Source organism: Alosa pseudoharengus, unplaced genomic scaffold (genome assembly GCF_046254945.1).
Source record: "Alosa pseudoharengus isolate Yale_2024_CS ecotype anadromous, Long Island Sound unplaced genomic scaffold, YU_APseudo_1.1 YU_APseudo_1.1_scf_4, whole genome shotgun sequence".
Taxonomy (NCBI): domain Eukaryota; kingdom Metazoa; phylum Chordata; class Actinopteri; order Clupeiformes; family Clupeidae; genus Alosa; species Alosa pseudoharengus.
The window spans coordinates 23,518,177-23,543,039 of NW_027468774.1; the positions used below are offsets into that span (position 1 = coordinate 23,518,177).

Below are 24,863 nucleotides of genomic sequence, written 5' to 3' on the forward strand. Positions count from 1 at the left end.
TTCAATGCAGTTAATCCCAGTTGGGCTCTCTGTCTCTCTGTGTCTGCCCATCTCTCTCTCTTTCCGACACACGCAAAAATACCACACACACCTAACTTACTAGAGAGATCCCACAAGGTAACAAGGCTATGGTGTTATGCATGGCAACAAAGGAGGTAGTCAGATACCTTAACCTTAATAAGCGCCCCTCAGGTCAAAGCACTCAACCTTGCAATCTCTTTCCTCTGCACAAGGTGTTACATGTCTTGCACAAAGATCTCTAAGGTCTTATTAATGCAGGCAAACACATTGAGTGGGGCTAATGTATTAATGCACTGCCTTTACTTGAGACATTATTAGTGCAGTTGTATTTTGTGGAGGATTGTCTGACAGCTCATATTGTCCACTTGGCCCTGAGAAGTCTCTGACCAAGTGTCTGTCCTGAAGAAGAGGCACTAAAGGAACTCAAGGCACGTTGTTCCAGGAGACTAGAAGATGACGTTCTCTTCAAGGGGTCAGAGTGACACTCATGCTACCATCCAAACATGCCTGATCACTCACATGGGACAGTGCTCCTCCACTTGGCTATGGCAACGGCATGTCAACAAAGCATTCAAGCAGGATGAAGGAGACACGAAAGGCTTTTTTTTTTAATCACATGATTTTAGATAACATGGTCCCACATGGTCAATTAATTAATCTCCAGAACAGCCACAACAAATTAAGACTTAGTGCAACAACGTATTCAGAGATCTCCCTAAATAAATCCATTCATTTTGTTTTTTTGGAGATGCCTTCAACTGAACCAACTGGTTGGCCCAGAAAGGCTAAAGCAGACCCACAGGCATTTAGAGGCAAAAACGCGGGACGGACAGACACACAGACTGAGCTGACAGACGGACCCATTTTAATACGCAGATCCCTGAGACATCCTGACAGCTGTGGCTGAGCTGCCCAACACAAAGGTCTGGTTGTTAGTCAGAGGAAGTCCAGTCAGTGAGTCAGAGCCACTGGTCCCAAGCAGACTAGACACCCCACAAAAATCCAACTTCACAATGCTAAAGTCACCCCTCAGTGCAGTCAACCCCAGACCACTGCCATTTGTGGACACTCTGGGTGAGTGACAAATTGACCAGTCACCCCATTCACAACATATTACAAAGGCAATCATGTTTATCCTATGGTGAGGCTGTGAACTATATAGGGAAGGTGGTACAAACAGTTGATAGTGTCATACATACTGTTTTGGCAAAGCCGTAAACGTGAAGCACGTCAGTGAAGTATGAGATTTACAACTATATTCAAAATGTTAGTTTCACCATGAAAACGAGGAAAGAAAAAAGAAAAGGAATAAGTAAAGATAATTCCTTATGAAGAAATAAATATTTTTAACAATCGGTTCAGATAATAGGCCAAAGCAACAAAGAGAAATCATGATTTGTTGGTAGAGAACCCACTATGGGACTGTCAGAACCCAGTTTGGGATGCCAGACACTACTGTTTAGCCTTCTGAGGGATATTTCACAAAGGCAGAATTAAGACATCCAAGATAAGTGATAAAGCGAGGTTTGACATAGCGTTGTCTGGTCATCCTAACTCAACTCACTAATTAGTTTCACTAATGCCAATCCAGGATGAGTAGGAGCGACTATGTCAAGCCAGGTGTAAGTAATTCAGGATGTGTGCGCGTTCTCGTCTCTGCTCCAAAGTGCCCACGGTTGGAATAAAAAAGACGCGGAAAATAGCGTCATTCACACAAAGTGAACAACCGCTTTTGGTATAGACTAACAATGAAGTAAAGTTATCCTTTTTGGAATGGTGAATCATGGCTATTTCTGTAAAACAGCAGAAGTAGGCGTGGTAGACCAACTGAATGCAAATTTACGTGTGCACCCACGTGTGAGTGCTTCCTTGTCTCGGCACGCAACATCATTAAGAAAGCGCTTGCCACTGCAAAGATGCACATAGTATGATATACCTTAATATTATAGTTGAAAATACCTTCGAAAACTTGCCCCTCCACTTCCAATCAACTACAGTAAGCTATTCATCAAACGTCTATCAATAAAATAAGCAAACAATGAGTACCTAGGCCTATGTTAATAATTATAAGGCTATCACAATTAAAATAATAACCATATGGTAGTAGGCAGACAATCTATTTTGTTTTGCGAGCAAATACATTTAGCAAATAGTTTATAAATGGAATAAAGCTCCTTAAAATTAGCACGGAGGTCTGATGTAAATGACAGCTAGCTGAACCAATAAGACCACATAATTACCATTAGAATGAACTTAGCTTGGCTGTTAGCCTGGTCGGGACCAGGCTAGGTGCAGAGAATAAATCCCCATGGTAACTTATGTGCCATCTCTTTTGTGAAACCAAGTCAAGGCTAAATTCATCCAGGATAACCTAAAAATCCCAGCTTAATCCCTTATCTAGGTTTTGTGAAATACCCCTCTGGAGGTGTTGTGGGCCTAATTCACGAAACACCAATGAATGAAGGTACCTGCTTGATAACCCCTGTGAAATGCTCACCAAGGCTGCTCTGTTGTTAATGCTGTGTTTTACACACTGGTTGCTTTGTATATGATTTTGTTTCTGTAGCTTTGGTTCCTCGATTGGATTATTCAACTTCTTTAAGGTATTCAGAATGCCTATGAACTATCCAGCAGAAATCCATGAAGTCACAGAGTTCAAACACACAGGGGTCGAACACCCTAGTCCAGCAGTCTGGAACCTATGGTTCGTGAGCCAGCTATGAGCCTTTTGTGGCTTGCAGAGAAATTTGAGATGAGATTTTTCATTAAAATAAGCAAGCAAATAAGCAATTAAAATAGGTAAATATTACACTATTGTGTCAATCCAACATAAAACGCCAATGATTGCTAGTGCTAGTTACACCGAGTTTAATGAATAGCAAAGGCAGTGAAATGACTAGAGGCTGGTGGGAGGTCCATCTCACTTCAGATAAATCACACACCCACCTTTAGCATCCTAACATCCTGGTCCTGTTCACACCTAGCAACTGTCACAGCAGCCATGAGATTCTTCAGCTTCAGTGAAACGTGCCTGTTTTCTCACTAGTCTTTGTTCAAGATGGTACACTTCTCATATGCATGTTAAAGACCCTTAAAGAACTCAGAGCAGTCTGAAGTGAAGATCTCTGGACAAGAAACCAGAAAAAGCTATTATGAACAACAATTAGAACCAGATCTATCCCCTTACTGACTCTTATGTAATAACTACCCGATGCTTGATAGTATGCCTCTGAAACATACATGTCAAGAATTCTGTACAGAAGATTGAATCATATACTGTATGCCATGAGGTATTTCTTTTTCAAGAAAATATTTTCAACATTTAATGCAATGTTCACAAAATTTCTATTTATGGCTAAAATGACTAAGCTATGACTTTACAATTTAAGCATGAGTGAATAAAAAAAGACGTAGAAAGAGTGTAGGATCAGTAAGTACCGGTAAGTAGCCTAAGTTCCAGTATTTAGTTTTTGTTGGTTCTCTTTATAATACGCTGTTAAGATCTGGTCAATTTTAATCAATGAATGTATACTAAAAAGCTAGGTACTAGGTATCTTTAAAAAAAAAAAAAAAAGGTTACATAGTAACGAGTTTATCACCTAAGGTCTTCACATATGTAAGTCTTTCGCTTCATTCTGAAAGCCAGATGTGAGAAAACTATCTCTGATGTGAAGGGTGTTGACGGCTGAGTCTTGCGGTTTGGCAGCAATATTTCTCATCTCGCAGAAAAATTAATCATGGCTGCCACCTGCTTCCCAGAGGCCCCCAGAAGCGGTCTCAGGTGAGGGCCAACCCAGATACTATTCCTGGAATGCGTGTCACAAAATGGGTCAAGATCAACACTTGGCTATGTAGGCTGCCATTGCACAGCACTATGTGCTTGATGAAAGCAGTTCCTAGTAAATTAGCCTAGTTCAAAATCTGAAACTCAAGTAAACACTTGAAACCAAGTACAACAACAGATCAATGTGGCTGATTTCAAAGGTCTTTGTGAGCAAAATTAATCCAATAGTGTTTATTTATGTTTATTTGTATTTACCAAACACCAATAGCCAAAGTGCCAAAAATAGGAGAAAATTGCGTCAATGGGGAGAAATAGCCTGGACACAGAGGGGAGCCAGATTGCAGCACCATATTAAAACAAAGTTCCCTACAATGGTGCCTCTGACTGCCTATGCCCAAGCTTCAATACAGGGAAAGGCACTGATGTCTTTCATGTGAAACTAGACCAAACACAACCAGGCAGTCTGGGAGCCTTTAGTCCACTCCTGTGGAGATATAAAGCAGCAGGGGAAAGTGTCTGTGGTGTGTGTGTGTGTGTGTGCGTGTGTGTGTGTGTTCTTGGGGATGGTAAGGGGTAGGCTTCGCAAAACAATCTGGGGACCTGGGGCAAAATGTTGCCCTGAAATGAGCTAGCTTTATGAGGGGAAATCTCACAGAGATGAAAGAGTGAGGGCAGGAAACACTCTGGGTCACTTACTAACTTGACCCAACCAAGGTACCTGGGTGCAATCAGGGGCAATGTAGGAAGGCAACGCTATGGTAAGCAATTCACAGTGAACAGAGAACAAAGAGGGTTACGTGTGTTGGGTAGTGAGTATGTACAGAACCCTGTCTTGTAATCCTGATGTTTTACATCAAATCTCAAAACCTTTTAGCAGGAGATTCCAGACTTACAACTGAGTTCTCTTTAATCTTTTATTCATAGGGCCGATAGACACTATGACTTTTCTTACATAAATTACATGTTGCACACACAACACAATGAATATGAATGACATGCCTACCAAGAAAAGAACTATAGAATACACATAACCCCATGTGTAACTACTCACATAGATGAGGCCAGAGTAGTAGCGGTCCTTCAGGTTATGCAGCACGGAGGCCTCGTTGAGACAGGTGAGCTCGGCCATGTCCTCCACCTTGCTGAACTTAGGCGGGTTCATCTTCTGGATGTCGTCCTTGTTAACCACGGCCTTTTTGCCATTCTCTGCCAGCTCCACCATCACCTCCTCACCACGCTCCTCACGTATGCTGGCCGCCTCAAAGCCATGCCTCTCTGAGGGGATCCACACCAGCTTCTTGGCCGTCCAGTCGGCCTGCGTGGCGGGGTTGTAGACTACTGCCCGATCTACAAACAGGTATCGCTCCGGGTCCTCCTGCCCAGTCCGCTGTGCCATCTTGGGGTACCAGAGCTGAGCTCGCCACCTGTGGGGAGGGGAGGGAGGGCAGCTAATGGATCACTCCACAAGTACTAAAAACTTAATTCAACATCAACGAAACAAGATTTACAGCGCAAGGTCTACTCTAACCATGAGAAAGGAGAAGGCAGCTTGACAGATCGTGCTACTAGCGAGTCTTTATCAGACAATGTTTGCATACTGATGCTGAGTTATTCCTTCCTCAGGCTCCCAACAAGGTTGGTCATAGCACAAGAAGGAATTCATTCAAATGATTTCAACATAAGATAATAGATATACTCTCCAAAATACCCAGTAAAATGCTGTGAAATTGTCTTTTAACCAGTTAGGCAACTTACTGTAACAAATCCCATTCAATATTTCTTACTATAGTTCAGGTAATTCTACTGCACTGAAGGGTTTTTGAGGGCATCTTCCTCATGTAAAGTCACACTAGTGAGGCCCTGGTGGTCATATCAAATGAATCCCTACATGCTCGGGGAAGTTACACAGGCATGGCCCATCTGTTGCATGACACCTGTTCACAGTTTGAGAGAATTGCTTCAACAGCAAATGTCTGAGAAATTCCCAGTTTAGACCGAATACACAACTGGACCACAAAGGAAATCCACTTTTATGTGCTCCTGCCATAAACTACCAAATAAATTGTTTATAACACAGCACAGCACTGTGCACAACAGGAAAATGAATTGACTATTAATGCTATCTCTTGGTTATGGTCTAGGACTAACCAGTGACAGTTAAAAGAAAGGCTCAAAACATCTTACTACCGGTATTCTACAGAGACTGTTCTAATCCCACTAGGTTGACTCAGCACAGGAACTGGGCCAATCTTTCACCTACTTCCAGAGGTAGTCACTGGTTAAGCAAGCCTTATATTGTAATAATCTGAAAACGTTAGACAGGAGCTGTCCAGTTCTGCCAACTGGACCGAACCTAACAAAAGAACACACATACACAGCAAACTGTCAGCTCTAAAAGCTGGCACCATGTCGCATTGGTGGCGCTGCTTGCCAAAACACTTTGCAGTATTAACAGTTAGCACGCATCTTTGCTGGTGGTGACAAATGAGGTTAAAGAAAAAACAATGCCTTTATTTATATAGTGAAAACATAATTTAATATTAGTCTTCACTGAGAAAATGCAGAAATGTACTACTGGTCTAACACCAATTCAGGACTCAAGAACAACGGTGGTCGAGTGGAGCTGACGGGGTGTGCGGGTCCCCGCGAGCCATACGGCACCAGCAAGTGTTGTTTGATGGCTGTTGCTAATGGCTAACGTGCGCACAACAGATTCAAGTTGTGGAACATAGATAGCAGTATAGGCCGTTTTTGCACCCGTTCAAAACGTGCGCACTTTCCCTGTATCTTGAAATTGCGACCGAATATAGGTACGATTTTAAATCAGAAAAAGAAGGCTGTCAAGGCCTGTTCGAAACAGCAAGATTATTTTATCGACAGACGATAACTGTTAGCTGCTGTAACTTCGTGTAGGTGTCCAGTTGACAGACTTTAAAGACCTGTAAGCTACTTTATCACAGCGTTTAATAGGTTAGAAATGCTGTAAGTTTCATGAAACCTTAACATGTCATACATTATATGCTCTTTAACATAGTTTAATTCAACTTATGTCAACGTTTATTATGAAAAGTCCTAATTTGTAAGGTAACATTGGTCAGAAAGCAGCAAGACAAACTGCTAACTGACCTCCACCGTTTCACTTAACGTTATATCCATCCATCCCGTTGCGGCGAAATGGCTGTTATCATTGTGCAAGCCAGACATGGCTAGACTAACAAACGGCCTGTTAACGTTAGGTGTCTTACCTGGTGTTGTCAAAGAAGAGCCGAGAGCAATGTTTCGCAGGAATAAACCGCTCTCCCTCTATAAGCAATTTTGTTGAACGCCACGCGAGTAACGTTATGCAGAAATTCCAGCATCTATCTCTCAGCGCTACCCTCCCTCACCAAAAGATACTCCCCTACAGACGGCCCCTCCTCGATGGGATCTAACTTGACCGCTATTACTCCCGCCTATGAGGACTACATACACTCACAGGAATACACACTAGATTGTCGTAGGCTACACGTAATTTTACATCAAACACATCCACAAAACATCCATGGCATCCAGAATCTGTCTCATGTCCCATTCATTGTAATGCAATGAATAACACAACACATCATGTTCCAAATTAAATGGTGCGCGCAGTGTAACTAAGTCTAATTAGGCTAACTTATACCTCTCCTTGGCTAAAACTCCGTGGTTGTTCCTACATATTTATGTTATCACTTTGGTCCCTTAAGTTCACCTGCCACTAAACTTCATTAGAGGGCTGTTGCAGCGAGTAGGCTAACTCCTATCTCGAAAACATTCAATACCCGCTTTTCTAAAACTGTAACCTGTAGAGGAATTTTATGGAAGGCAAGCTTGCTGTCTTTCGTCAACAAACAATTGAGTGGCCTACCAGTTTGACCGTATGGGTAGGCTACCAGATATGATGGTAGTCTGCTGAATGGTCATAGAACAGCGCCATCTGGTGCAAGAATACTTCCTGTATGTAGGCAGGGGGTTAATTTGTCGCAGTTATCACGATTAATTCATCATGATGCTATAAATGCCAAGAAAGCGTAACCTTTCCATAACGATGAGAGTTTGTTTTTTTAAAACACCTGTAAGCATCGGAGTGTCAATTTCTCGACAGAGTGATTATTAAAAAGTTAATACCATCGTTATAAGGCATGCTGTAGTGTAGATTGATACACTGACTGATGGTCGCAATAGCGGCCACACATGCATACCGAAATCACTACTACCCTTCATTACTTATCACAAATTAAAATTTCATTATTTATCCTATTTAAACAATCATATGCATTGCATGTAAGAAAAGAAAGAGGCAATATGAAATATGTTCCAATCGATATCTCTGTTTATTTCAAAGTGTGTGAGGTTTTGAAAAGAATTTAAGGGTACAATAGGCTGCCTTAACAGCTGTCTGTCTCCATAATGTGTGGAGTATCATTGGACGGGGAAAAGAGATGTCAAAAGAGGGATGAAGAAGTGACATACAATATTCAAGGGAAAAAAAGAATATTTATAATATATACATTACTCTTTCAATTCTAAATGAACGGTCTTGATGTCTATCGTCCCCTCTTAGGACCCCCACCACGTCCTCTTCCTCCCCCACCGCGTCCTCTTCCTCCCCCACCGTGACCTCTTCCTCCTCCACCACCGCGCCCTCGTCCTCCTCCACCACCACTAAAGTTTCCTCCTTTCACTTTTTTCCGTACACCACTGGACTGCTCTGTATCGTCCACATCATCCTCTCCACCTTTCGGCCTTTTCCTCTTTGCTACTTCCTCCTTCATTTCCTGGAAAAAATTTTTTTTTAAACATTTTTAAAGATCCTTGCTTTACTTAACAGTATCCCATAGACATTCTCATCACCAAGTACGGTAATTAGATAGGTTGAGGGAGAAATATTATACTAAAAATCATTAAGCCTAATAAACATAACCAGAGGCAAATAATAAGCCATCTTGGGAGCATTCAATAGAAAACCAAAAACACTCACAATCCTGGCAAATCTCTGGGCTTCGCTAACTCTCTCCACTAGCATCATCACTTCTTCTTCTTGTGTGGGGAAGGCTGGAAGCTTCTTTCCAATCAGCGTTTCAATTCGCTGGAAAAGCTCCACGTCATACCTAGGAAAACACAACACCGTCACAACCTGTCAAGCAAACATGCTGTGATAATCCTAGCGGTGTGGCCAATTGGAACACAGATATATACAGAACAACACTACAGTACACAAACAATGAAGACTTACTGTGTGACAAAAGTGATGGATTTCCCTGAGCGGCCTGCTCTGGCTGTTCTTCCAACTCTGTGAATATAGTCCTAATCCAAAAAAAGAGCAAAATCTGTTTTAGCCAAAACAACATGATCTACCCTTTACCATAATATTTATAATCAGTCAAATGCAGAAGACCCTAAAGTTGATAAAAGCACCTTAGAGTGAGTGGGGATGTCAAAGTTGATGACACAGTCCACATGTGGAATGTCCAGCCCTCTTGATGCCACATCTGTAGCCAGCAGTACAGAGCGTGATTTGGACTTGAATTTGTTAAGGGCCCCCAAACGTTTACTCTACAAAACATGAAAGAGAAGTTAGCAAACCATACCAAGACACTCAGTCATCATACTTGTGTGTGTGTGGGGAGGGGGGACGGGGGGGGGGCATGCTCACCTGGCTCATCTGCCCATGCAGTGGTATAGCAGTAATGCCCAGGTTCCGAAGCAACAGCGCCACCCTCTGGGCATTGTTGCACGTGCTACAAAAAATCATGAAGGAGTTTCCTGCCAGTTCATTCAGTATGGACACCAGATAGCAATCCTAAAGGACAATGTGCAAAAAATAAACATCAAGACAAATGTCCAAATGTTGAAAAAAATCAAGCATCATTACACATGAATAGTAATCATAAATCTGCTTCACCTTAAATTTTGATGGTATGAATACGTAATATTGCTGGAGCTTTTCCACCGTTGCATATTTAGTGGATACTGAACATTTAACTGCGTCCTTCAGAGCTGCGCGTTGTAGTTTCTGGACCTAAAAAAGGAAAACCAAGAGACTTATAGCACCAGACTATTTTAGTGTGAGAAGTTGACTGATCTAGGTTAGAGACAGACTGATACCTTTTTGGTCATAGTAGCAGAGAAAAGAAAAGTTCGCCTCTCACGGGGAATCACTTTCAGGATCTTATCCACCTGAAAGTATATAGAAGGAAGAAAAAATACAGATAGTGACAAAAATGCAATGCCATAAGGGTGTGTCTGTTTTTGTAAACTACATCACTAGAGTTGTTAGGTCTTACGGCTCCTACACAGAGTTGCGTTCTGTCAACGCATGCCAGTGGGTGTTCCCGACGGTAGCCATGCACATGACTTGAAGTATAACCATAATTTGATTGGTTGGTGCCGTCCGTCGATTGGCTTGATTGGCCAGGGCCGTCTGTCGGTGCAGCAACAGCTGAACTTCTCAACGTGAGCAACGGGAGAAACGCGACGCAAAGGACCCACAATTGAGTTCGGCAACGGATGACGTGAGCCCATGTAAAGTGAATGGGATGCGTCTCCAGCAACGCAACGCACGCAGCTGTGTGTAGGAGTCGTTACTGCTGAAATCCCAATTCATTACCCTATTCCAACGTGGCATAAGGTGTAGAGTGGTCCTTATCAAGTCCACATTTTTTTAGTTGTAGTCTTTTTTAGTGTCTTAACCTCTTAAACTGTTCCTTTTAACTTCATGCAAAAATATGCAAAGATTTTGACAAAAAAATTATATTTAGAGGTAGCTCAATCATGTGGAAGATTGCCTGTTAAGCTGTGCAGCGTTATTGTGATATGCAAGTAATATTAAAAGTTGCTGCAAATTAACTACATTTTATTGAAATCAGAGGCCAGAGCAATCAGAGGCCAGAGCAACACTGACATGACAACAATGACAACAATCTCAAAAAAGCACAACGTTTTCAACAATCCCTCATTTCTGATGCTCAGCAGCCAGTGTTGACTTTTTGCAGTCTGGATAGATCCGTCGGTGATCTTCCACCACATGAAGGAGAAACTGCAATTGTTCTTCAGAGTGTGTGAGATAGACATTGTATTCTTGAATCAGAGCCACTCCTCTCTCGGCGTGATCATTGACTATTGATCATTGTCCCAGAATTTGGAAATCTCCAAAATTGTAGCAGAAGACTGACATATAGTCTCTTTGAGATTTAGATGATAGTGAAGAATTAATCCAAGTGCCATTCTAATAGATGGCAGTTTTGATCCAACTAATTCTGGTATGGTGGAACCAATCAAATAAACTCCACTTCTTGTTTTTGCCATGATTTTGCTCTTGGTACACAACACAACTGCAAGCAAAGCTGAGCAAGGAATGGTGAAGGTGCCTTTTCCTCATGCAGTTTTGTGGCACATATTTGGGGTTCCGTGGATACAATTGTTTGAATGTTTTAATGAAGACCAAAACATGTGCTCTAAACCCAAACAATAACCAAGGTGATCATCAATAGAAATATGTATTGATTCCACCAGGAAAAGTAAATCTGCTAAACCGGGTCATGGATGGATTAATTTGGATTTAGTTTCTACAATAAGTAAACTGAGATATGTATCTAAGATACATACTTAGGAATATATGGTGCATTAGATGCTTTTATGGAGATTTTCTTGGAATTTTACTAGCCAGTTACAATACCAATTCAAATGATCTGTTTTTACGAAAATCATCAAACGTTTAAAGCTATTGAGCTACCTGTAATTACTATGTTACTGCCATAAAAATTGGCATGCTGTATTTTCTTATATAAAGGAACAATTTGAAGGATTAAGAGCATGACAATTGGAGACTTTAAAAATAAGGGCCACCCTAATAAGGTGCAATCAGCTTTTTAATGTGTGCGTCAATAACTACGGAGATGCATAGAATAAAAGGCAGCAACAGCCAAATCTTTTGTTGCTTCCATACAAGCCCATACATGCAGTGTGTTACTGTATACTGTATATTAGCTTCAGAGAAATAATAATTGGGTTGCACTTTGAACGAATAGCATCACATTATTGACTGACACATAGGTTAAGACACAGATTAAGTACTACACTTCAACCAATAAATATTTCAAGTAAATTCATACCTCTGCCTCGAAATCCATGTTTAGAATTCTGTCTGCTTCATCCATGATTAGAAACTTGAGAGCTCTCATGTTGAAACCTTTGGTGTTTTCCAGATGGTCAACCAATCTCCCTGGGGTAGCTGAGAGAGAGTACGGGAAAAACAAACATAGAAACTGGATGTAAATAATCAGACATTTCAACCCCTTAAATGAGTCACAAGATAATACATATATAATAATGTACTGGCACTCACCAATTACAATGTGGGGTTTCTTGGCCAATACCAAGGCTTGAGACATCTGATCAACACCACCAACAATGACAGCTAGGATGAAAATATAAAACAGGAGTTATGCCTCCTGTACTTCACCCAACATCAATCTTCTCTGCTGAATACATATGAACTTATTTTGATCACAATACTGTACACGAAATACAAACATTTAGGCCTAACCACATAATGTGTTACATGTTTACTTAATATCGTCAGTTAACTGTATTTGCTCTTCTTTCTTCTCAGCTGGACATCAATCTCCATACCTGTCTTTACACCAATGCTGGAGCCCAAGGCTTCAAACTGCTCAGAAATCTGGAAGGCAAGCTCTCTTGTGGGTGTGAGCACCAATGTGTGGAGCCTTTGTGGAGAGGAGAGAAGTGACTGAAGAATGGGCAGAGCAAACGCCCCTGTCTTCCCAGAGCCTGTTTCTGCCAGGCCAATTACATCCCGTCCTGGCCGGGTGGATAGAAAGATATGCAAGTGACACAATGCAACTTTCTGACATTTTGTGTTGCATAAATAATACAATACAACATGGGGGGAAAGCAACACTGTTGAAGTGAGTTATACATGTAAACATTACACATAAGCGGTGCAAAGAAACACTACTGGTCTTGTATACCTACCGATCTAAACCCACTAGTCCCCAAACCAGAAACAAATAATAATTTCTCACCTTCCAGAGCTACAGGTATGGCTTCTACCTGGATCTTAGTGGGAGTCTTCCATCCCAGCAGGTCACAGGCTTCACAAAGTACCTCGGTTACACCCTGAGCACACCAATGCCAGTGATGATTGAAAAGATTAGTTATAGAAGTTAGTCTCTCATGGACTGTATAGAAGTTAGTCTCTCTAGGTATTAGCCAAAGTCAAGACAATTTCATGGTGAGATAACGTTAGGTTATTACATAATAGCTTGCCAACGTTTTATGCATTCACGACATACCTTTATAATGCTAACTAACGTCAACATAAAAAAACAGACTATGCAGGGTGTGCCAAATAATATACACTCTTATGGTAAACGCTCTAGTATAAAGTTAGAACTAATATACTGATAAAGAATAGTGCGCATAGTTCCATGAGGTAAATTGCAAGGTTTGATGGAACACTATGCTAAGTCTACTAGCTGCCTGCTAGTTTCATAAATACGTATTTAAGAATTACCAAATCTTTAAATGTCTTGGCTGGCTCCTCTTTCTCATTGCAGTCATCTTCTCCATCCAAGCTTTCGACTTGGTCTTCATTATTTGTGTCGTCCTCACTCTGGTCAGAGTTCTTAAATCCATTATTTTCCTTCTCCTCCTGAACGTGCGCCATGCTTACCGATGCCCCGTGTTAATAGAAGGTTGTACGCATGTCCGGAAATGCTTGCTACTGCAGAGGAGTGTGGGACTATACAGTCTATGGCGCGCCGTTTGTCTCCCTCAACATTGTGTATCAACACAGTAACAAAGATCCTTTAGATCAGTGTTTCTCAAAGTGTGGTCCGGGGACCACTGGTGGTCCGCAAGCTATCCCAAGTGGTCCGCGAGCAGACGTTGTAAAAAATAATATAGATTAGTTGTTTGCAATATTGAACCAACTTGTATGTAAATCCAAACAGTTCTGCAACACTGCCTATGTAAGCTATGCCAATTTAAATCATATGAATCCTCTGACACATTAAGCAAGGTGCAAAGACAATAAGCAAGGTGGTTCAGTGAGTAGGCCTATAATGTGTCTATTAGATAGGTGGTCCTTGAGGTTTTTTCTAATGGTTAAGTGGTCCTTGGTCTGTAAAAGTTGATATAGGATGGCCCCGCCAGGCTAACACTTCCACTTACAATGCAGACAAACAGAGAACGGTGGGTTTTCAAGTATTTATTCAACATCAGGTTTAGCAACTTCAGACACAGTGTAAGCAGATTGTTGTATAACACCTACATCCTAAGGCCATATTGCCCCACTGACTTGAACTCCCACATCCTTTATCAATCAAACTGAAACACAATATAAAAAAGATTTACACAAGGACTGACAATTTAAAGGGCCGAAATAACAGACTTGACATGAAAATCAAATAATTTCTCCACTCTCAGTCCTAATTGCCCTTAGCTTCATGCTCTCTTCCTCAGTTTCACAGGAGCCCCTCCATCTCCTTCATGAAGGCCTCGTACATTTGATCCTTGGTCTTCATGTTGGCTGGGTTGACCGAGGGCTGGTTGATGTTGGCTGACAATGTCGGTGCAGCCATGGCCTGCTGTTTCTGCCCTGGGCCTCCACCCAGCTCGTCTCCCTTACGGCCACCTTTCTCCACCATCCCGCCAGTCGACGCCTTGTCCCTTCGGACACGCAGTGTAGTGGGCACAAAGCGGGTGACCTCCGTCTTGGGATTGATTATCTGGGGCTTGGCAGAGATCGTTGCTCCACCAGGTGCGCCCGGCTGTCCAGCCCCTGCGGCCCCTGACACCGAGGTGATGTTGGCGCGCTTCTCGATGGTGGGCGCATGGTGGTGAGTGGGAGGGTTGCCCTGGGTGGCACTGGCCTGTGGGGCAGTGGTGCCCGGAGGAGGAGGCATCTGCATGACACCGGGGCGCATGGGCATTGGAGGCGGTGGCATCATGGATGGAGCGTTGGGGTTGTTCTGAGCGCCCTCTGCCGTACCAGAGGCAGGCTTCTGTCGGTGCACAATGCTGGGGGGTGCACTGAGGACGTTGGGGTTAAGCGGCGGAGGGAAGAGAGAAAGAGGGGGGGCCATGGGGCGTGGAGGTCCGGCACGAGGTGGAGGAGGTGGTATACCTGTGGTGTAGGGAGGACAAAATATGTCAGAAATCCACCATGTTCTTCTTGTAGTGCTTAGTGCATGAAACAACGAGATAAAATGCATTTAACATGTCAAAAACAGCTACTACCCAAAGTATGGATATTTATTTCACACAATCTAAATGAGAACACATACTGTATTATGATATTAATATGACTATCTTTGTGAGTATGAGGTGAAAAAGTCGCTTGGAGTAACACCCACCTGGTGGTGCAGGTGGGGGTAGCCTGGGCGGGGGTCCTCTGGGTGGAGGACCAGGGGGTAGACCTGGAGGAGGACCTGGAGGGGGGCCTGGTGGACGACCAGGGGGAGGTCCTGGTGGAAGCATACGAGGCATCGGCCCTCTCAGGGCACCTGGTATACCCGGGGGTCTTAGGAATGGCGGCGCACCTAGGAGTGATCGGAAAAACACAAAACCCATTAATGGTGACATCTGAACAGGCTCATTAAGTTTGATGCAGTTTAATATAATGAAACTCATACTGCTCAAAGGTTAACCCTAGGACCATTATGTAGGAAATAATGGAAAATAAACTGTAACCATTCCAAAAATGATCACCATATGTTGTCAGAGAGTAAGGAAACACGATGAATTTAAGTAATGGCTTATTTGACAACATTACTCTAACCTGTAAAACCCCGTAAAACCAATGAAAGAAAATGATTTACGGGGCAGAATCTCTTCGAATTTTCGTTTATGTTTTGAACGATTAATTCTAGAATAGCGTATTAATAATGGGCTTGCGCGTCCTCCTATTTGGGTTGCCAAATTAGCAAAGGTCAACTGTCAACAGCTGTCAGTTGTAGGCTAGTCATGAATGCCTACGAGAGGCAGGCAAATTTCCAAAATTAAAACAAGAAACAAATTTAGTGGACATCGGAGGAGCTTCCTGAGATGGTGACGTCTTCGTGAAACGAAGAATATCAAGTCTGACGCAGAGCTGGCCATATTTCTCCACAACAGGTAGCCTATGCTAAACTTCATCTGCATCGCTAACTTCAGCTAAATATGTTACGTTGGTTAGAGAGGTATTTTTTGTTTTCACTGTTTCCGTAACGTGTAGCTGGGTCATGGTTGGAGAAACGTTAAAGCAGCTGCAGGTCAACTAACGTTAGCTAAGTCTTCATTACATCTGGCAACCCAGAAGAGGCGCGCGTCTGGTAGTCTCGAGAACGTTCACCAGTGTTTTGATTTTGGCCTACAGAACATTGGTAACAATCCTACAAATCGCACCTTTAAGGTCAACTCACCTGGTGGTGGCCCAGGAGGCGGACCAGAAGGTGGTCCCGGGGGTCTCATTGGTGGAGCTGGTGGTGGTCCTAGCGGAGGAGGCCCTGCCATTGGTGGAGCCTGCATGTGTGGAGGAGGCTGCTGGGCCCCCATTGGTGCGGGGGCAGTTGGCATTCTGGGAACACCAGGCTGGCTATCGCCAGGTGCCGATCTATCTTCAGTGTCAGAGCCATCAGAATCGGTGTACTCCTCTTCCTCTTCTTCCTCCTCCTCATCTTCTGGGACAGACTGACCTGAAGGTAGATATTTAACATTTGTCATGATCATAAAGAAAGCACCATCCTCATACTCATCAACTTGAAATGCAGTGTATATACTGCTCAAAAAAATTAAGGGAATTCTTCAATCATACACTGGATCGGTACTCTGACACTGTTTGGTTCTGAGCACAAGTAAAACTTTTGAGGCGAGTTTTTTATTTTGCAAGAACTGTCAGATATTCTGTGATTGTAGTTTGAGAATGAAGAAAAGGGTGGAAGGTTTCAAAAAATGTGTTTTAGCAATTGTGGAAAACTGTAAGTGATCCCTTAATTTTTTGAGCATATATATCCCTTTCTGTGTGACCACCTTGTCAGTCCTTGGTAAATCCTAAACCTTCCCAGAGTCTGACCATGACAATTATTACCTGCCATCCTGAGCATCATAGCCTGCAGTGGTGTGATGGCCTTAGTCTTCTTCACCAGTCTCTTCTTCTTCCTCCTCTCCCTGGGAGGAGAAGGCATGTCTGCAAAGCGTACAATGCGTCCTGAACAGGAAAAAGAAAACACAAAGCCATCGCTGTTATGAAAAGCCACAGATATCTTTTATGTTACATCACAATTATTACTGAAACTAATGGCAAATGTACCTTAATCATTCATGTGTAACTGCCCCTTAAAATGTGTGTGCTTTTTAAGTTAACTAAATGACATGACTGAACAGTTACAAAACATCAGTGTCGACAAAAGTTGATATATGTCTAAAATAAAAATTTTGCAGATAACCAATACTAATTTTCTTTCACTTGTTTATTTGTTAATTATACCCTTTAATGCAGGGGTGGGCAAACTTTTTGGCTCAAGGGCCACATTGGGTTTTGAAAATTGGCCGGCGGGCCGCACAACAACCCCTACCACCCGGATCCGGCCCGCGGGCCGCAGTTTGCCCACCCCTGCTTTAATGGCAGGGAAACCAAATGATTCATTTAAAAACAATAACAACCATTATCAAGTCCTTCAGCTCTTCATAGCACCATAAATGTGCCAGTCCACACATAATGCAAAATTTAACTTTTGCCAAACTGATGCAACTTAACAGATAAACATCAAACACCGGTAAACGTCATAATATCTGCTGATTGGTCGATACCAGTCAACGAGGCCAATACCGGCCAATACCAATGGTATACTGATATATTGGTGCATCCCTGTTTATTTTTTTTACAAAAAATGGCACAGAGGTGGGGGTGATTACACTTTAATAGCATACACACACACACACACACACACACACACAAAACAGTGGCACAAACAGACAAGACTGCTAAAGTGAAATGTGGCGAGAAGGAATAAGAGTGCCAGTTACTCCCTGCACGCTTACCTCTGTCTCTGTCCTCATCTCTGTCTTGATCTCTGTCGTCAAGCCGCTCCCTCTTCCTTCTGTCTTCGTCGCCTTCCTCTCTGTCCATGTCACTATCATCCTCGCTGTCGCTCTCATCGTCGTCCTCTCGGTCATCCCCGTCGTGGTCACTCTCGCTGCCACTGTCCCGGCCCCCTGTGGTGTCCATGGCTTCAGTGTCTGACAAGGCGTCACCAGCATCTATTTATGAGTCGAGTGGAAGAGAGAGACAGAGTTGGACTCAGAATTAAATGCAAGCAAGAGTCAACACAACCTTTGAACCAATGGGTTTCATGAAGCATGGCAAAGGGAATGTGGAATATGGTAAAGCTAAACAAAGTGACACAAAGAGTAGCAGCAACAATAGCAAAGAATTGAAATCTGAGAAAAAATAATGTGTTAATGTAATTGTAATCAAGGTTAAATTACATTGTTTCCTAACTGCCAGTGGGGTTTGGGGAAAGCCTTGTGTGGTTAGTGGCAAAGCAGGAAGTGAGAAAACCAATATTGGTAAAAGTTGATTGGTTAAAGGTTGGTGATTGTAAAATTAGCCCCCAAGTCGACACTCATGAGGATGCAATGACTGGAAAATATCCCCAATAGAGGGTGACCAGATTCTATTCACAAAGGTCATACTAGGTTAACACTGAGAGAGGCAATCACAAGATGTAAGGGTCTATGAGAGGATAGCAGTACCTGCGTCTCCAGGCCTCCTGTGCTGCTGGCCTCTGCGCCCGTACTGCAGCAGGACCTGTGGAGGAGGAGGTCCAGGAGGGGGACCGGGAGGCTTCCTGCCCGGAGGGAGCCGGGGGACCCCTGCCACAGCAGCCGATGTGGGGGCTGGCGTCGTCGTCGTCGTGGTACCTTTCCTGAACAGAGGAATTTACAACCAAAATAAATACAGCATATATATGAAAACAATGTAAAACAATGTTTACCTCATTTATGATAAATATGAGGATACATGTTGAAAATTTAATTAAGTAAAATTCAAGCTTAACAAATAGCTACGATTAGTAATAAGCCAAAATATGTTAATACTTTTGTCAATAATGTTCATCAATTATATTTTAATTCTTTAGTGCTTGCGTTTCCTTGCAACAGACACCAAGGGTTTGGGCCCATCCTAAATCATATGGCAAACTACAGTAGTACTCCATACAATACAAAAAGAGAATCTGTCCTGCTGAAAGTCAGACAGCATACTACCAAGTATTTACCCAAAAGTTGTGCCTTTCTTGAGAATGGAGGGAGGCTGGGCCCCAGGGAGGGGAATGTCTTGGATGAGAATACTGGAGGGAGCATGAGGCATCTCAGGCAGTGGGATGCTATCAACCTCCACTGATTCGGCATTCTGGCAAAGCAAATAAATAAAAGTAAACATACTGCAGTTGCAATCAGTAACAGAACGCAGAATAAAGAGAGCCCACCAAGGGTAAAACACAGACACAAAAATAAGCATTGCCTGTTAAGTTGCAAACACTACCAACATTCTCATGTAACTTCTCTTAGACATACACTGCCCTTATGGCTGCTTTACATCCATCTGAGTTGTCAATTTAAATCTCTCATAACTATCAAAGAAAGACACAAACCTTCACAGAGTCAAAGTAGAGAGATAGTTGGCCACGCTTGGTCTCATAATCCAGTTCCAGCTTGCGCAGCTCCTTGTACGTGTCAGGGTTTTCTCTTTCGTACAGACGTACAATGCGCTCAAATGTCTCCCTCAGCTTCTTCCTCTTGTCCCGAAGGACCTTCTCATTCAACAGTGGCTGTTGCACCGGGTTGAACTCTGCACAGGCAGTTTGGTCAGAATGAGTACTGATACAGATTAAAACCTAAGTTACCAAGTAAAGAGTTGAAAAGATCTCCCCATGCTCACCCATCTCATCCAGCTTCTCCATATCACGGATTATCTGCCTAGGATCTTTCATCTTCAGGACAGCTGCCCTCACCATCATCCTTTGTTTTTTGTTCTGAAAGACCACAGAAAGACAGTGAGTGAATCATCAAAGCACCAGTGATCTTAAATACACTTTTAAACACATTTAAAAATATGTACCTTTTTTAGCTCCCTCTTTCGAGCCTCCTTTCCTGAAAGGCAGGTAAAGGAAAACAATGCATCAGAATAGAATGACAGCGGTAATGTACACACATAAAATTAATTTCTGAGGTTTACTGACACTTGTTTACTTTGTAAACCGAGAGTACACAAAACTCACTGGCTTGATCTGTGGGATTCATGAATTTCCCACTCTTGGTGGAAGAAGTCGAGCGTCGACCCATGATGACAACGTGCTCTGTTCACCTAGATAAACAACAGTGTTAGAGTGACTAACGTACAAATGAGGGTAACATTGGAGTTAAGTTTAATGAAAATTAAAGTGCAAGGCATCAGTTAAGAAAGTGGTATGTGACTATTTTCACAAATTAAAGGCACCGAAAGAGCAGATATATATAATGACAATCTAATGGTTTTCAACTTCAGACCATCTTCGTATGCGTTCAAAAGTTTGGTGAGATCAATGTTAACACAGCATACAATTTGTATGTCGACAACTTGATCAGCTTGATTACTAAATTTGATAGCTAACTTTGCACGAAAGCTGCCTATGAGCCTTGTCGTCAACGTAACGTTACTAGGCGCTGTGAGGGTTGCAAATAAACAGAACCACAAACCACTTTGTTCTCTTATTTAATGTTTCTCATAACTATGCATTAGATGATGTATTCTAGAATATTTTTACACTCACATGGAAAAAAAAGAAATAGTTAATAAAGCCCTGAGGCTCCAATGCTAGCTTAGAAATGGTAGCTAACCTGCTAACTAGACACCTTGCTTGCTAACAACCTACAATCGTAGTCTACAATGAATAAAACCTCAAATAAGCGAACCTTTCTCCGAATGAAAGTTGTGCACGTGGGGAAACCTCCCCCCTGTGCTTGATCGAAACGGGGCAAGAAAATAAGCAGGACTATAACGGGACTATTCGGTTAAATATTCCTACACGACCACCACAGACATTACAAGTGTACATTCCGCCATGTCTGAACGGAAAGTAGTAGAACGAAAAGTAGTGTGAAACTAGCGACAGTAAAGAAAATTCCAATATGGCCGCCATTCGCGAATCATTCAAAATAAAAGTCAGAACATATTCATTACTTTTTCAATAAAAAAGTTTAAAAATTATTAATTTAAAACTGTATTGTGTTACCAAAGGGAAAGTACATTTAGAAAATAATTAAATAAGACATTTAAAAAATACACATTAGAATGCTATATTTTTTCTACACCAATTTAATTAAACTGTGTGGCTGTGAAAACAATAAGTTGTGCATATGTAAAAGGGGGGTGAAATGGAATCCTTATAACATGTACTTTCAGAATATATATAGATGTTTATACCAAGTTCGCCTTTGTGAGTGCCAGGCCATACTAAGTGTGTACCGAGTCATATACTATAGGCCTGTCATTGGCACAATGTTGAACTTCAAATTGTGTGGCTGTGAAAACAATAAGTTGTGCATATGTAAAAGGGGGGTGAAATGGAATCCTTATAGCATGTACTGTCAGAATATATATAGATATTTATACCAAATTCGCCTTTGTAGGTACCAGGCCGTACTAACTCTGTACGGAGTCATATACTATAGGCCTGTCATTGGCCACTGTTGAACTTCAAATTGTGTGGCTGTGAAAACAATAAGTTGTGCATATGTAAAAGGGGGGTGAAATGGAATCCTTATAACATGTACTTTCAGAATATATATAGATATTTATACCAAATTCGCCTTTGTAGGTACCAGGCCATACTAAGTGTGTACCGAGTCATATACTATGTCTGCCATTGACATACACTGTTGAACTTCAAATTGTGTGGCTGTGAAAACAATAAGTTGTGCATATGTAAAAGGGGGGTGAAATGGAATCCTTATAACATGTACTTTCAGAATATATATAGATGTTTATACCAAATTCGCCTTTGTGAGTACCAGGCCATACTAAGTGTGTACCGAGTCATATACTATAGGCCTGTCATTGGCACACTGTTGAACTTCAAATTGTGTGGCTGTGAAAACAATAAGTTGTGCATATGTAAAAGGGGGGTGAAATGGAATCCTTATAACATGTACTTTCAGAATATATATAGATATTTATACCAAGTTCGCCTTTGTAGGTATCAGGCCATACTAAGTGTGTACTGAGTCATATACTGATACTCACAAAGGCGAATTTGGTATAAACATCTATATGTGTTCTGAAAGTACATGTTATAATGATTTCATTTCACCCCACTTTTACATATGCACAACTTATTGTTTTCACAGCCACACAATTTGAAGTTCAACAGTGTATGTCAATGACAGACATAATATATGACTCGGTACACACTTAGTATGGCCTGGTACCTACAAAGGCGAACTTGGTATAAATATCTATTCTGAAAGTACATGTTATAAGGATTCCATTTCACCCCCCTTTTACATATGCACAACTTATTGTTTTCACAGCCACACAATTTGAAGTTCAACATTGTGCCAATGACAGGCCTAAAGTATATGACTCGGTACAGAGTTAGTATGGCCTGGTACCTACAAAGGCGAACTTGGTATAAATATCTATATATATTCTGAAAGTACATGTTATAAGGATTCTATTTCACCCCCCTTTTACATATGCACAACTTATTGTTTTCACAGCCACACAATTTGAAGTTCAACAGTGTATGTCAATGGTAGACATAGTATATGACTTGATACAGAGTTAGTATGGCCTGGTACCTACAAAGGCGAATTTGGTATAGATATCTTTATATATTCTGAAAGTACATGTTATAAGGATTTAATTTACTCCCCTTTTACATTTGCACAACTTATTGTTTTCACAGCCACACAATTTAAAGTTCAACAGTGTGTGTCAATAGAAGCCCTATGACTTGGTACAGACTTGGTATTGCCTGTTACTACAAAGGCGAACTTGGTATAAATATCTACGTGTATTCTGAAAGTATATGTTATAAGGAGTCCATTTTACCCCCTTTTAAATATGCACAACTTATTGTTTACATAGCCACACAATTTAAAGTTCAATAGTATTGTGTATAGTATGACAGGCCTAGGGTAGGCTATGGCATATACATATAAAGACAAATTTGGCATAAATATCTATTCTGAAAGTACAAGGAGTCCATTTTAGTCTACCACCCTAAGTTTGAACTAAGTGTTATTTGATAATAGTGTTATTTTAGGTCTTGTTAATGAAAAAGGTAATCCTTCCACAATTATATTTATGCAAAGTATAATAGTATAAAAAACATTAACTTTAAATCAATGTATAGTACATTATTATCCCCCTTTTCTATGTTTGTTTTTGTTCCCTTCTCTTTTAATAGTAGCCTACATCAGGAGATGGAGACGTTTGTCCAGAGAATGTCCGTAGACGGGCTCTGGTTTGTCTTGCCTTGCATTGAGAAAGGTGTTGCGTGAGATCACTTCCGTTCAATTTGAAGGATGTTAGCAAGACAATTCTGCTACAATTACAACATTTGCACATGCATTTACATAGGCTAAGTTTCAGCAACATGTTTACATTTCGTGTAAAATACTCTGAAAACCGAATTTTAACCTACTTTATCTGATCGCTCGTCTGTACCTTTATTTTGACGCTTTTCGCCGCCATATTGCCCGCTATTGTCGCGTACTGTCGTTTACTGTCGCTAGCTCCACGGAACTAGAACGAAACTTCCTGAGTTTTTTCTTCTAAATTTGCTAAGGTATACAGTGTCACAATCGCTCATTACCGCCACCGAGTGAGTTGGAGTGTCCTGAAACGAGATTGTTAACGTTGCATTGCGGTTAATGTTCCTGTTGCTGTCTCCTAGCTGTCTTGAACTAGTCCTACTCAGCATGAACTTATGAAACCGATGTAATATTTGAATAATCATGTCTCTGGGAAAATAGACTAGAAACAGTCTGTTTTACTGAGTGAAATTCCAGATTTTATGTTTGTGAGCCAGGCACTAGTGATATTTTCAAAATCCTATTACAATGCAATACTGAATAAAAACCTAAGGCCCATTTGTATTGATTTCCAATGTAGCTATTTAATTAAAACAAACTGTGTGTAGAAAACTGTAGGCTACTGGACATTACAAAAAGAGTAGGCTATGCCAGTAAAACTGTAATGTGCAATATAATACATAACTAGGCCTAGCCTACTGTATAACATTAATATTAGAACACAACAAATCATCAATATTTGATCATAACAAAATGCAACAAATAATTGTTTTGAATATGACATAATTACACAGGCTCTCCGTAGACGGGCTCTGATAATATATAAGCAATGCACGAGCCGGCGCAAAATGGCATTTGAACAATTTCCAACCAGTGACAACGCACGAACCCACCTCCGAACAGTGATTTTTTATAGTGAATGTGCAGTTAATAGCAGTTATTTCAGGAGTAATCGTGTAAATAAAAGTGTTTTGGTATGTTATATTTACCATTGTGTATTTTATATCGTGTGTGTGTGAAAGCGGTTAACGTTAACGTTAGCAACATGGTGCAGTGCTTGTATCTGACTGCCATCCTGATGCATGGACCGGTGCATGGTCTGCTCTTGGACCACCATATTCAGTTTATTAATTTGATGTGAATTATTACACAAAATGTTCATTAAATGTACGAAGAAGTATTTAATAGCCGGCCACGTGTAAACGTAGCCTTAGTTCAATAACATCACTTCAGATGTCCTGCCCATAGGAGCAACTACAGTACAGTGTTCAGTGTACAGTATGTCCACGCTAACACACCATCTCTGCCCGTCTAGGTTACGTCGTCTGCCCTCTCCTTTCTCTCTCTCTCACCAAGCACCATGCACTGTTTTTAAACTTCTTCCTCTACAGGTGTCTCTCATTGCTCAATCAATACACATTCCTAACCACGTGAGCAGGTAATCAATTACGTAATT

The 24,863-nt window shown here is 41.5% G+C and overlaps 3 protein-coding genes across 3 annotated transcripts in view; all 3 read right to left on the reverse strand.

Moving 5' to 3' along the window:
• LOC143102034 (myosin-10-like) overlaps positions 1–7,486 on the reverse strand; it is a 72,536-nt gene extending 65,050 nt beyond the window's left edge. Inside the window, exons 1-2 of the mRNA XM_076265390.1 lie at positions 7,051–7,486; positions 4,857–5,229 (exon numbers count right to left, since the gene is read on the reverse strand). Coding sequence (XP_076121505.1) covers positions 4,857–5,201 — 345 coding nt within the window. The 5' untranslated portion in view covers positions 5,202–5,229; positions 7,051–7,486. The remainder of the gene's footprint in view (positions 1–4,856; positions 5,230–7,050) is intronic.
• Positions 7,487–8,138: 652 nt separating this feature from the next.
• On the reverse strand, positions 8,139–13,526 carry ddx47 (DEAD (Asp-Glu-Ala-Asp) box polypeptide 47). Its single transcript, XM_076265391.1, has 12 exons — positions 13,362–13,526; positions 12,871–12,964; positions 12,458–12,646; positions 12,171–12,242; positions 11,938–12,056; positions 9,932–10,003; positions 9,729–9,845; positions 9,480–9,626; positions 9,242–9,379; positions 9,060–9,130; positions 8,805–8,934; positions 8,139–8,601 (listed from the first exon to the last, which is right to left on the reverse strand). Exons 1-12 carry the CDS (start codon positions 13,512–13,514, stop codon positions 8,371–8,373), a joined length of 1,533 nt encoding a protein of 510 aa, XP_076121506.1. The 5' UTR covers positions 13,515–13,526; the 3' UTR covers positions 8,139–8,370.
• A 516-nt stretch (positions 13,527–14,042) lies between these two features.
• wbp11 (WW domain binding protein 11) lies at positions 14,043–20,940 on the reverse strand. Its single transcript, XM_076265392.1, has 12 exons — positions 20,783–20,940; positions 20,110–20,195; positions 19,950–19,981; positions 19,770–19,863; positions 19,483–19,679; positions 19,108–19,241; positions 18,584–18,756; positions 17,870–18,088; positions 16,917–17,036; positions 16,252–16,524; positions 15,205–15,390; positions 14,043–14,975 (listed from the first exon to the last, which is right to left on the reverse strand). The coding sequence occupies exons 2-12, from the start codon at positions 20,171–20,173 to the stop codon at positions 14,314–14,316; spliced, it is 2,154 nt and encodes a 717-aa protein (XP_076121507.1). The 5' UTR covers positions 20,174–20,195; positions 20,783–20,940; the 3' UTR covers positions 14,043–14,313.
• Between the last annotated feature and the right edge of the window lie 3,923 nt (positions 20,941–24,863).

What these genes read in the sequence shown, in the direction of transcription:
- ddx47 (XM_076265391.1), bottom strand. Translation starts at nt 13,514, where the DNA reads ATGGCGCACGTTCAGGAGGAGAAGGAAAATAATGGATTTAAGAACTCT. An exon ending in CATACCTGTAGCTCTGGAAG is followed by an intron (nt 12,647 to 12,870) that starts GTGAGAAATTAT and finishes CCACCCGGCCAG; the next exon opens with GACGGGATGTAATTGGCCTG. An exon ending in CCCAGAGATTTGCCAGGATT is followed by an intron (nt 8,602 to 8,804) that starts GTGAGTGTTTTT and finishes AATTTTTTCCAG; the next exon opens with GAAATGAAGGAGGAAGTAGC.
- wbp11 (XM_076265392.1), bottom strand. Translation starts at nt 20,173, where the DNA reads ATGGGTCGACGCTCGACTTCTTCCACCAAGAGTGGGAAATTCATGAAT. An exon ending in CAGGAGGCCTGGAGACGCAG is followed by an intron (nt 18,089 to 18,583) that starts GTACTGCTATCC and finishes ACTCATAAATAG; the next exon opens with ATGCTGGTGACGCCTTGTCA. An exon ending in AGATGAGGACAGAGACAGAG is followed by an intron (nt 17,037 to 17,869) that starts GTAAGCGTGCAG and finishes TTTCCTGTTCAG; the next exon opens with GACGCATTGTACGCTTTGCA.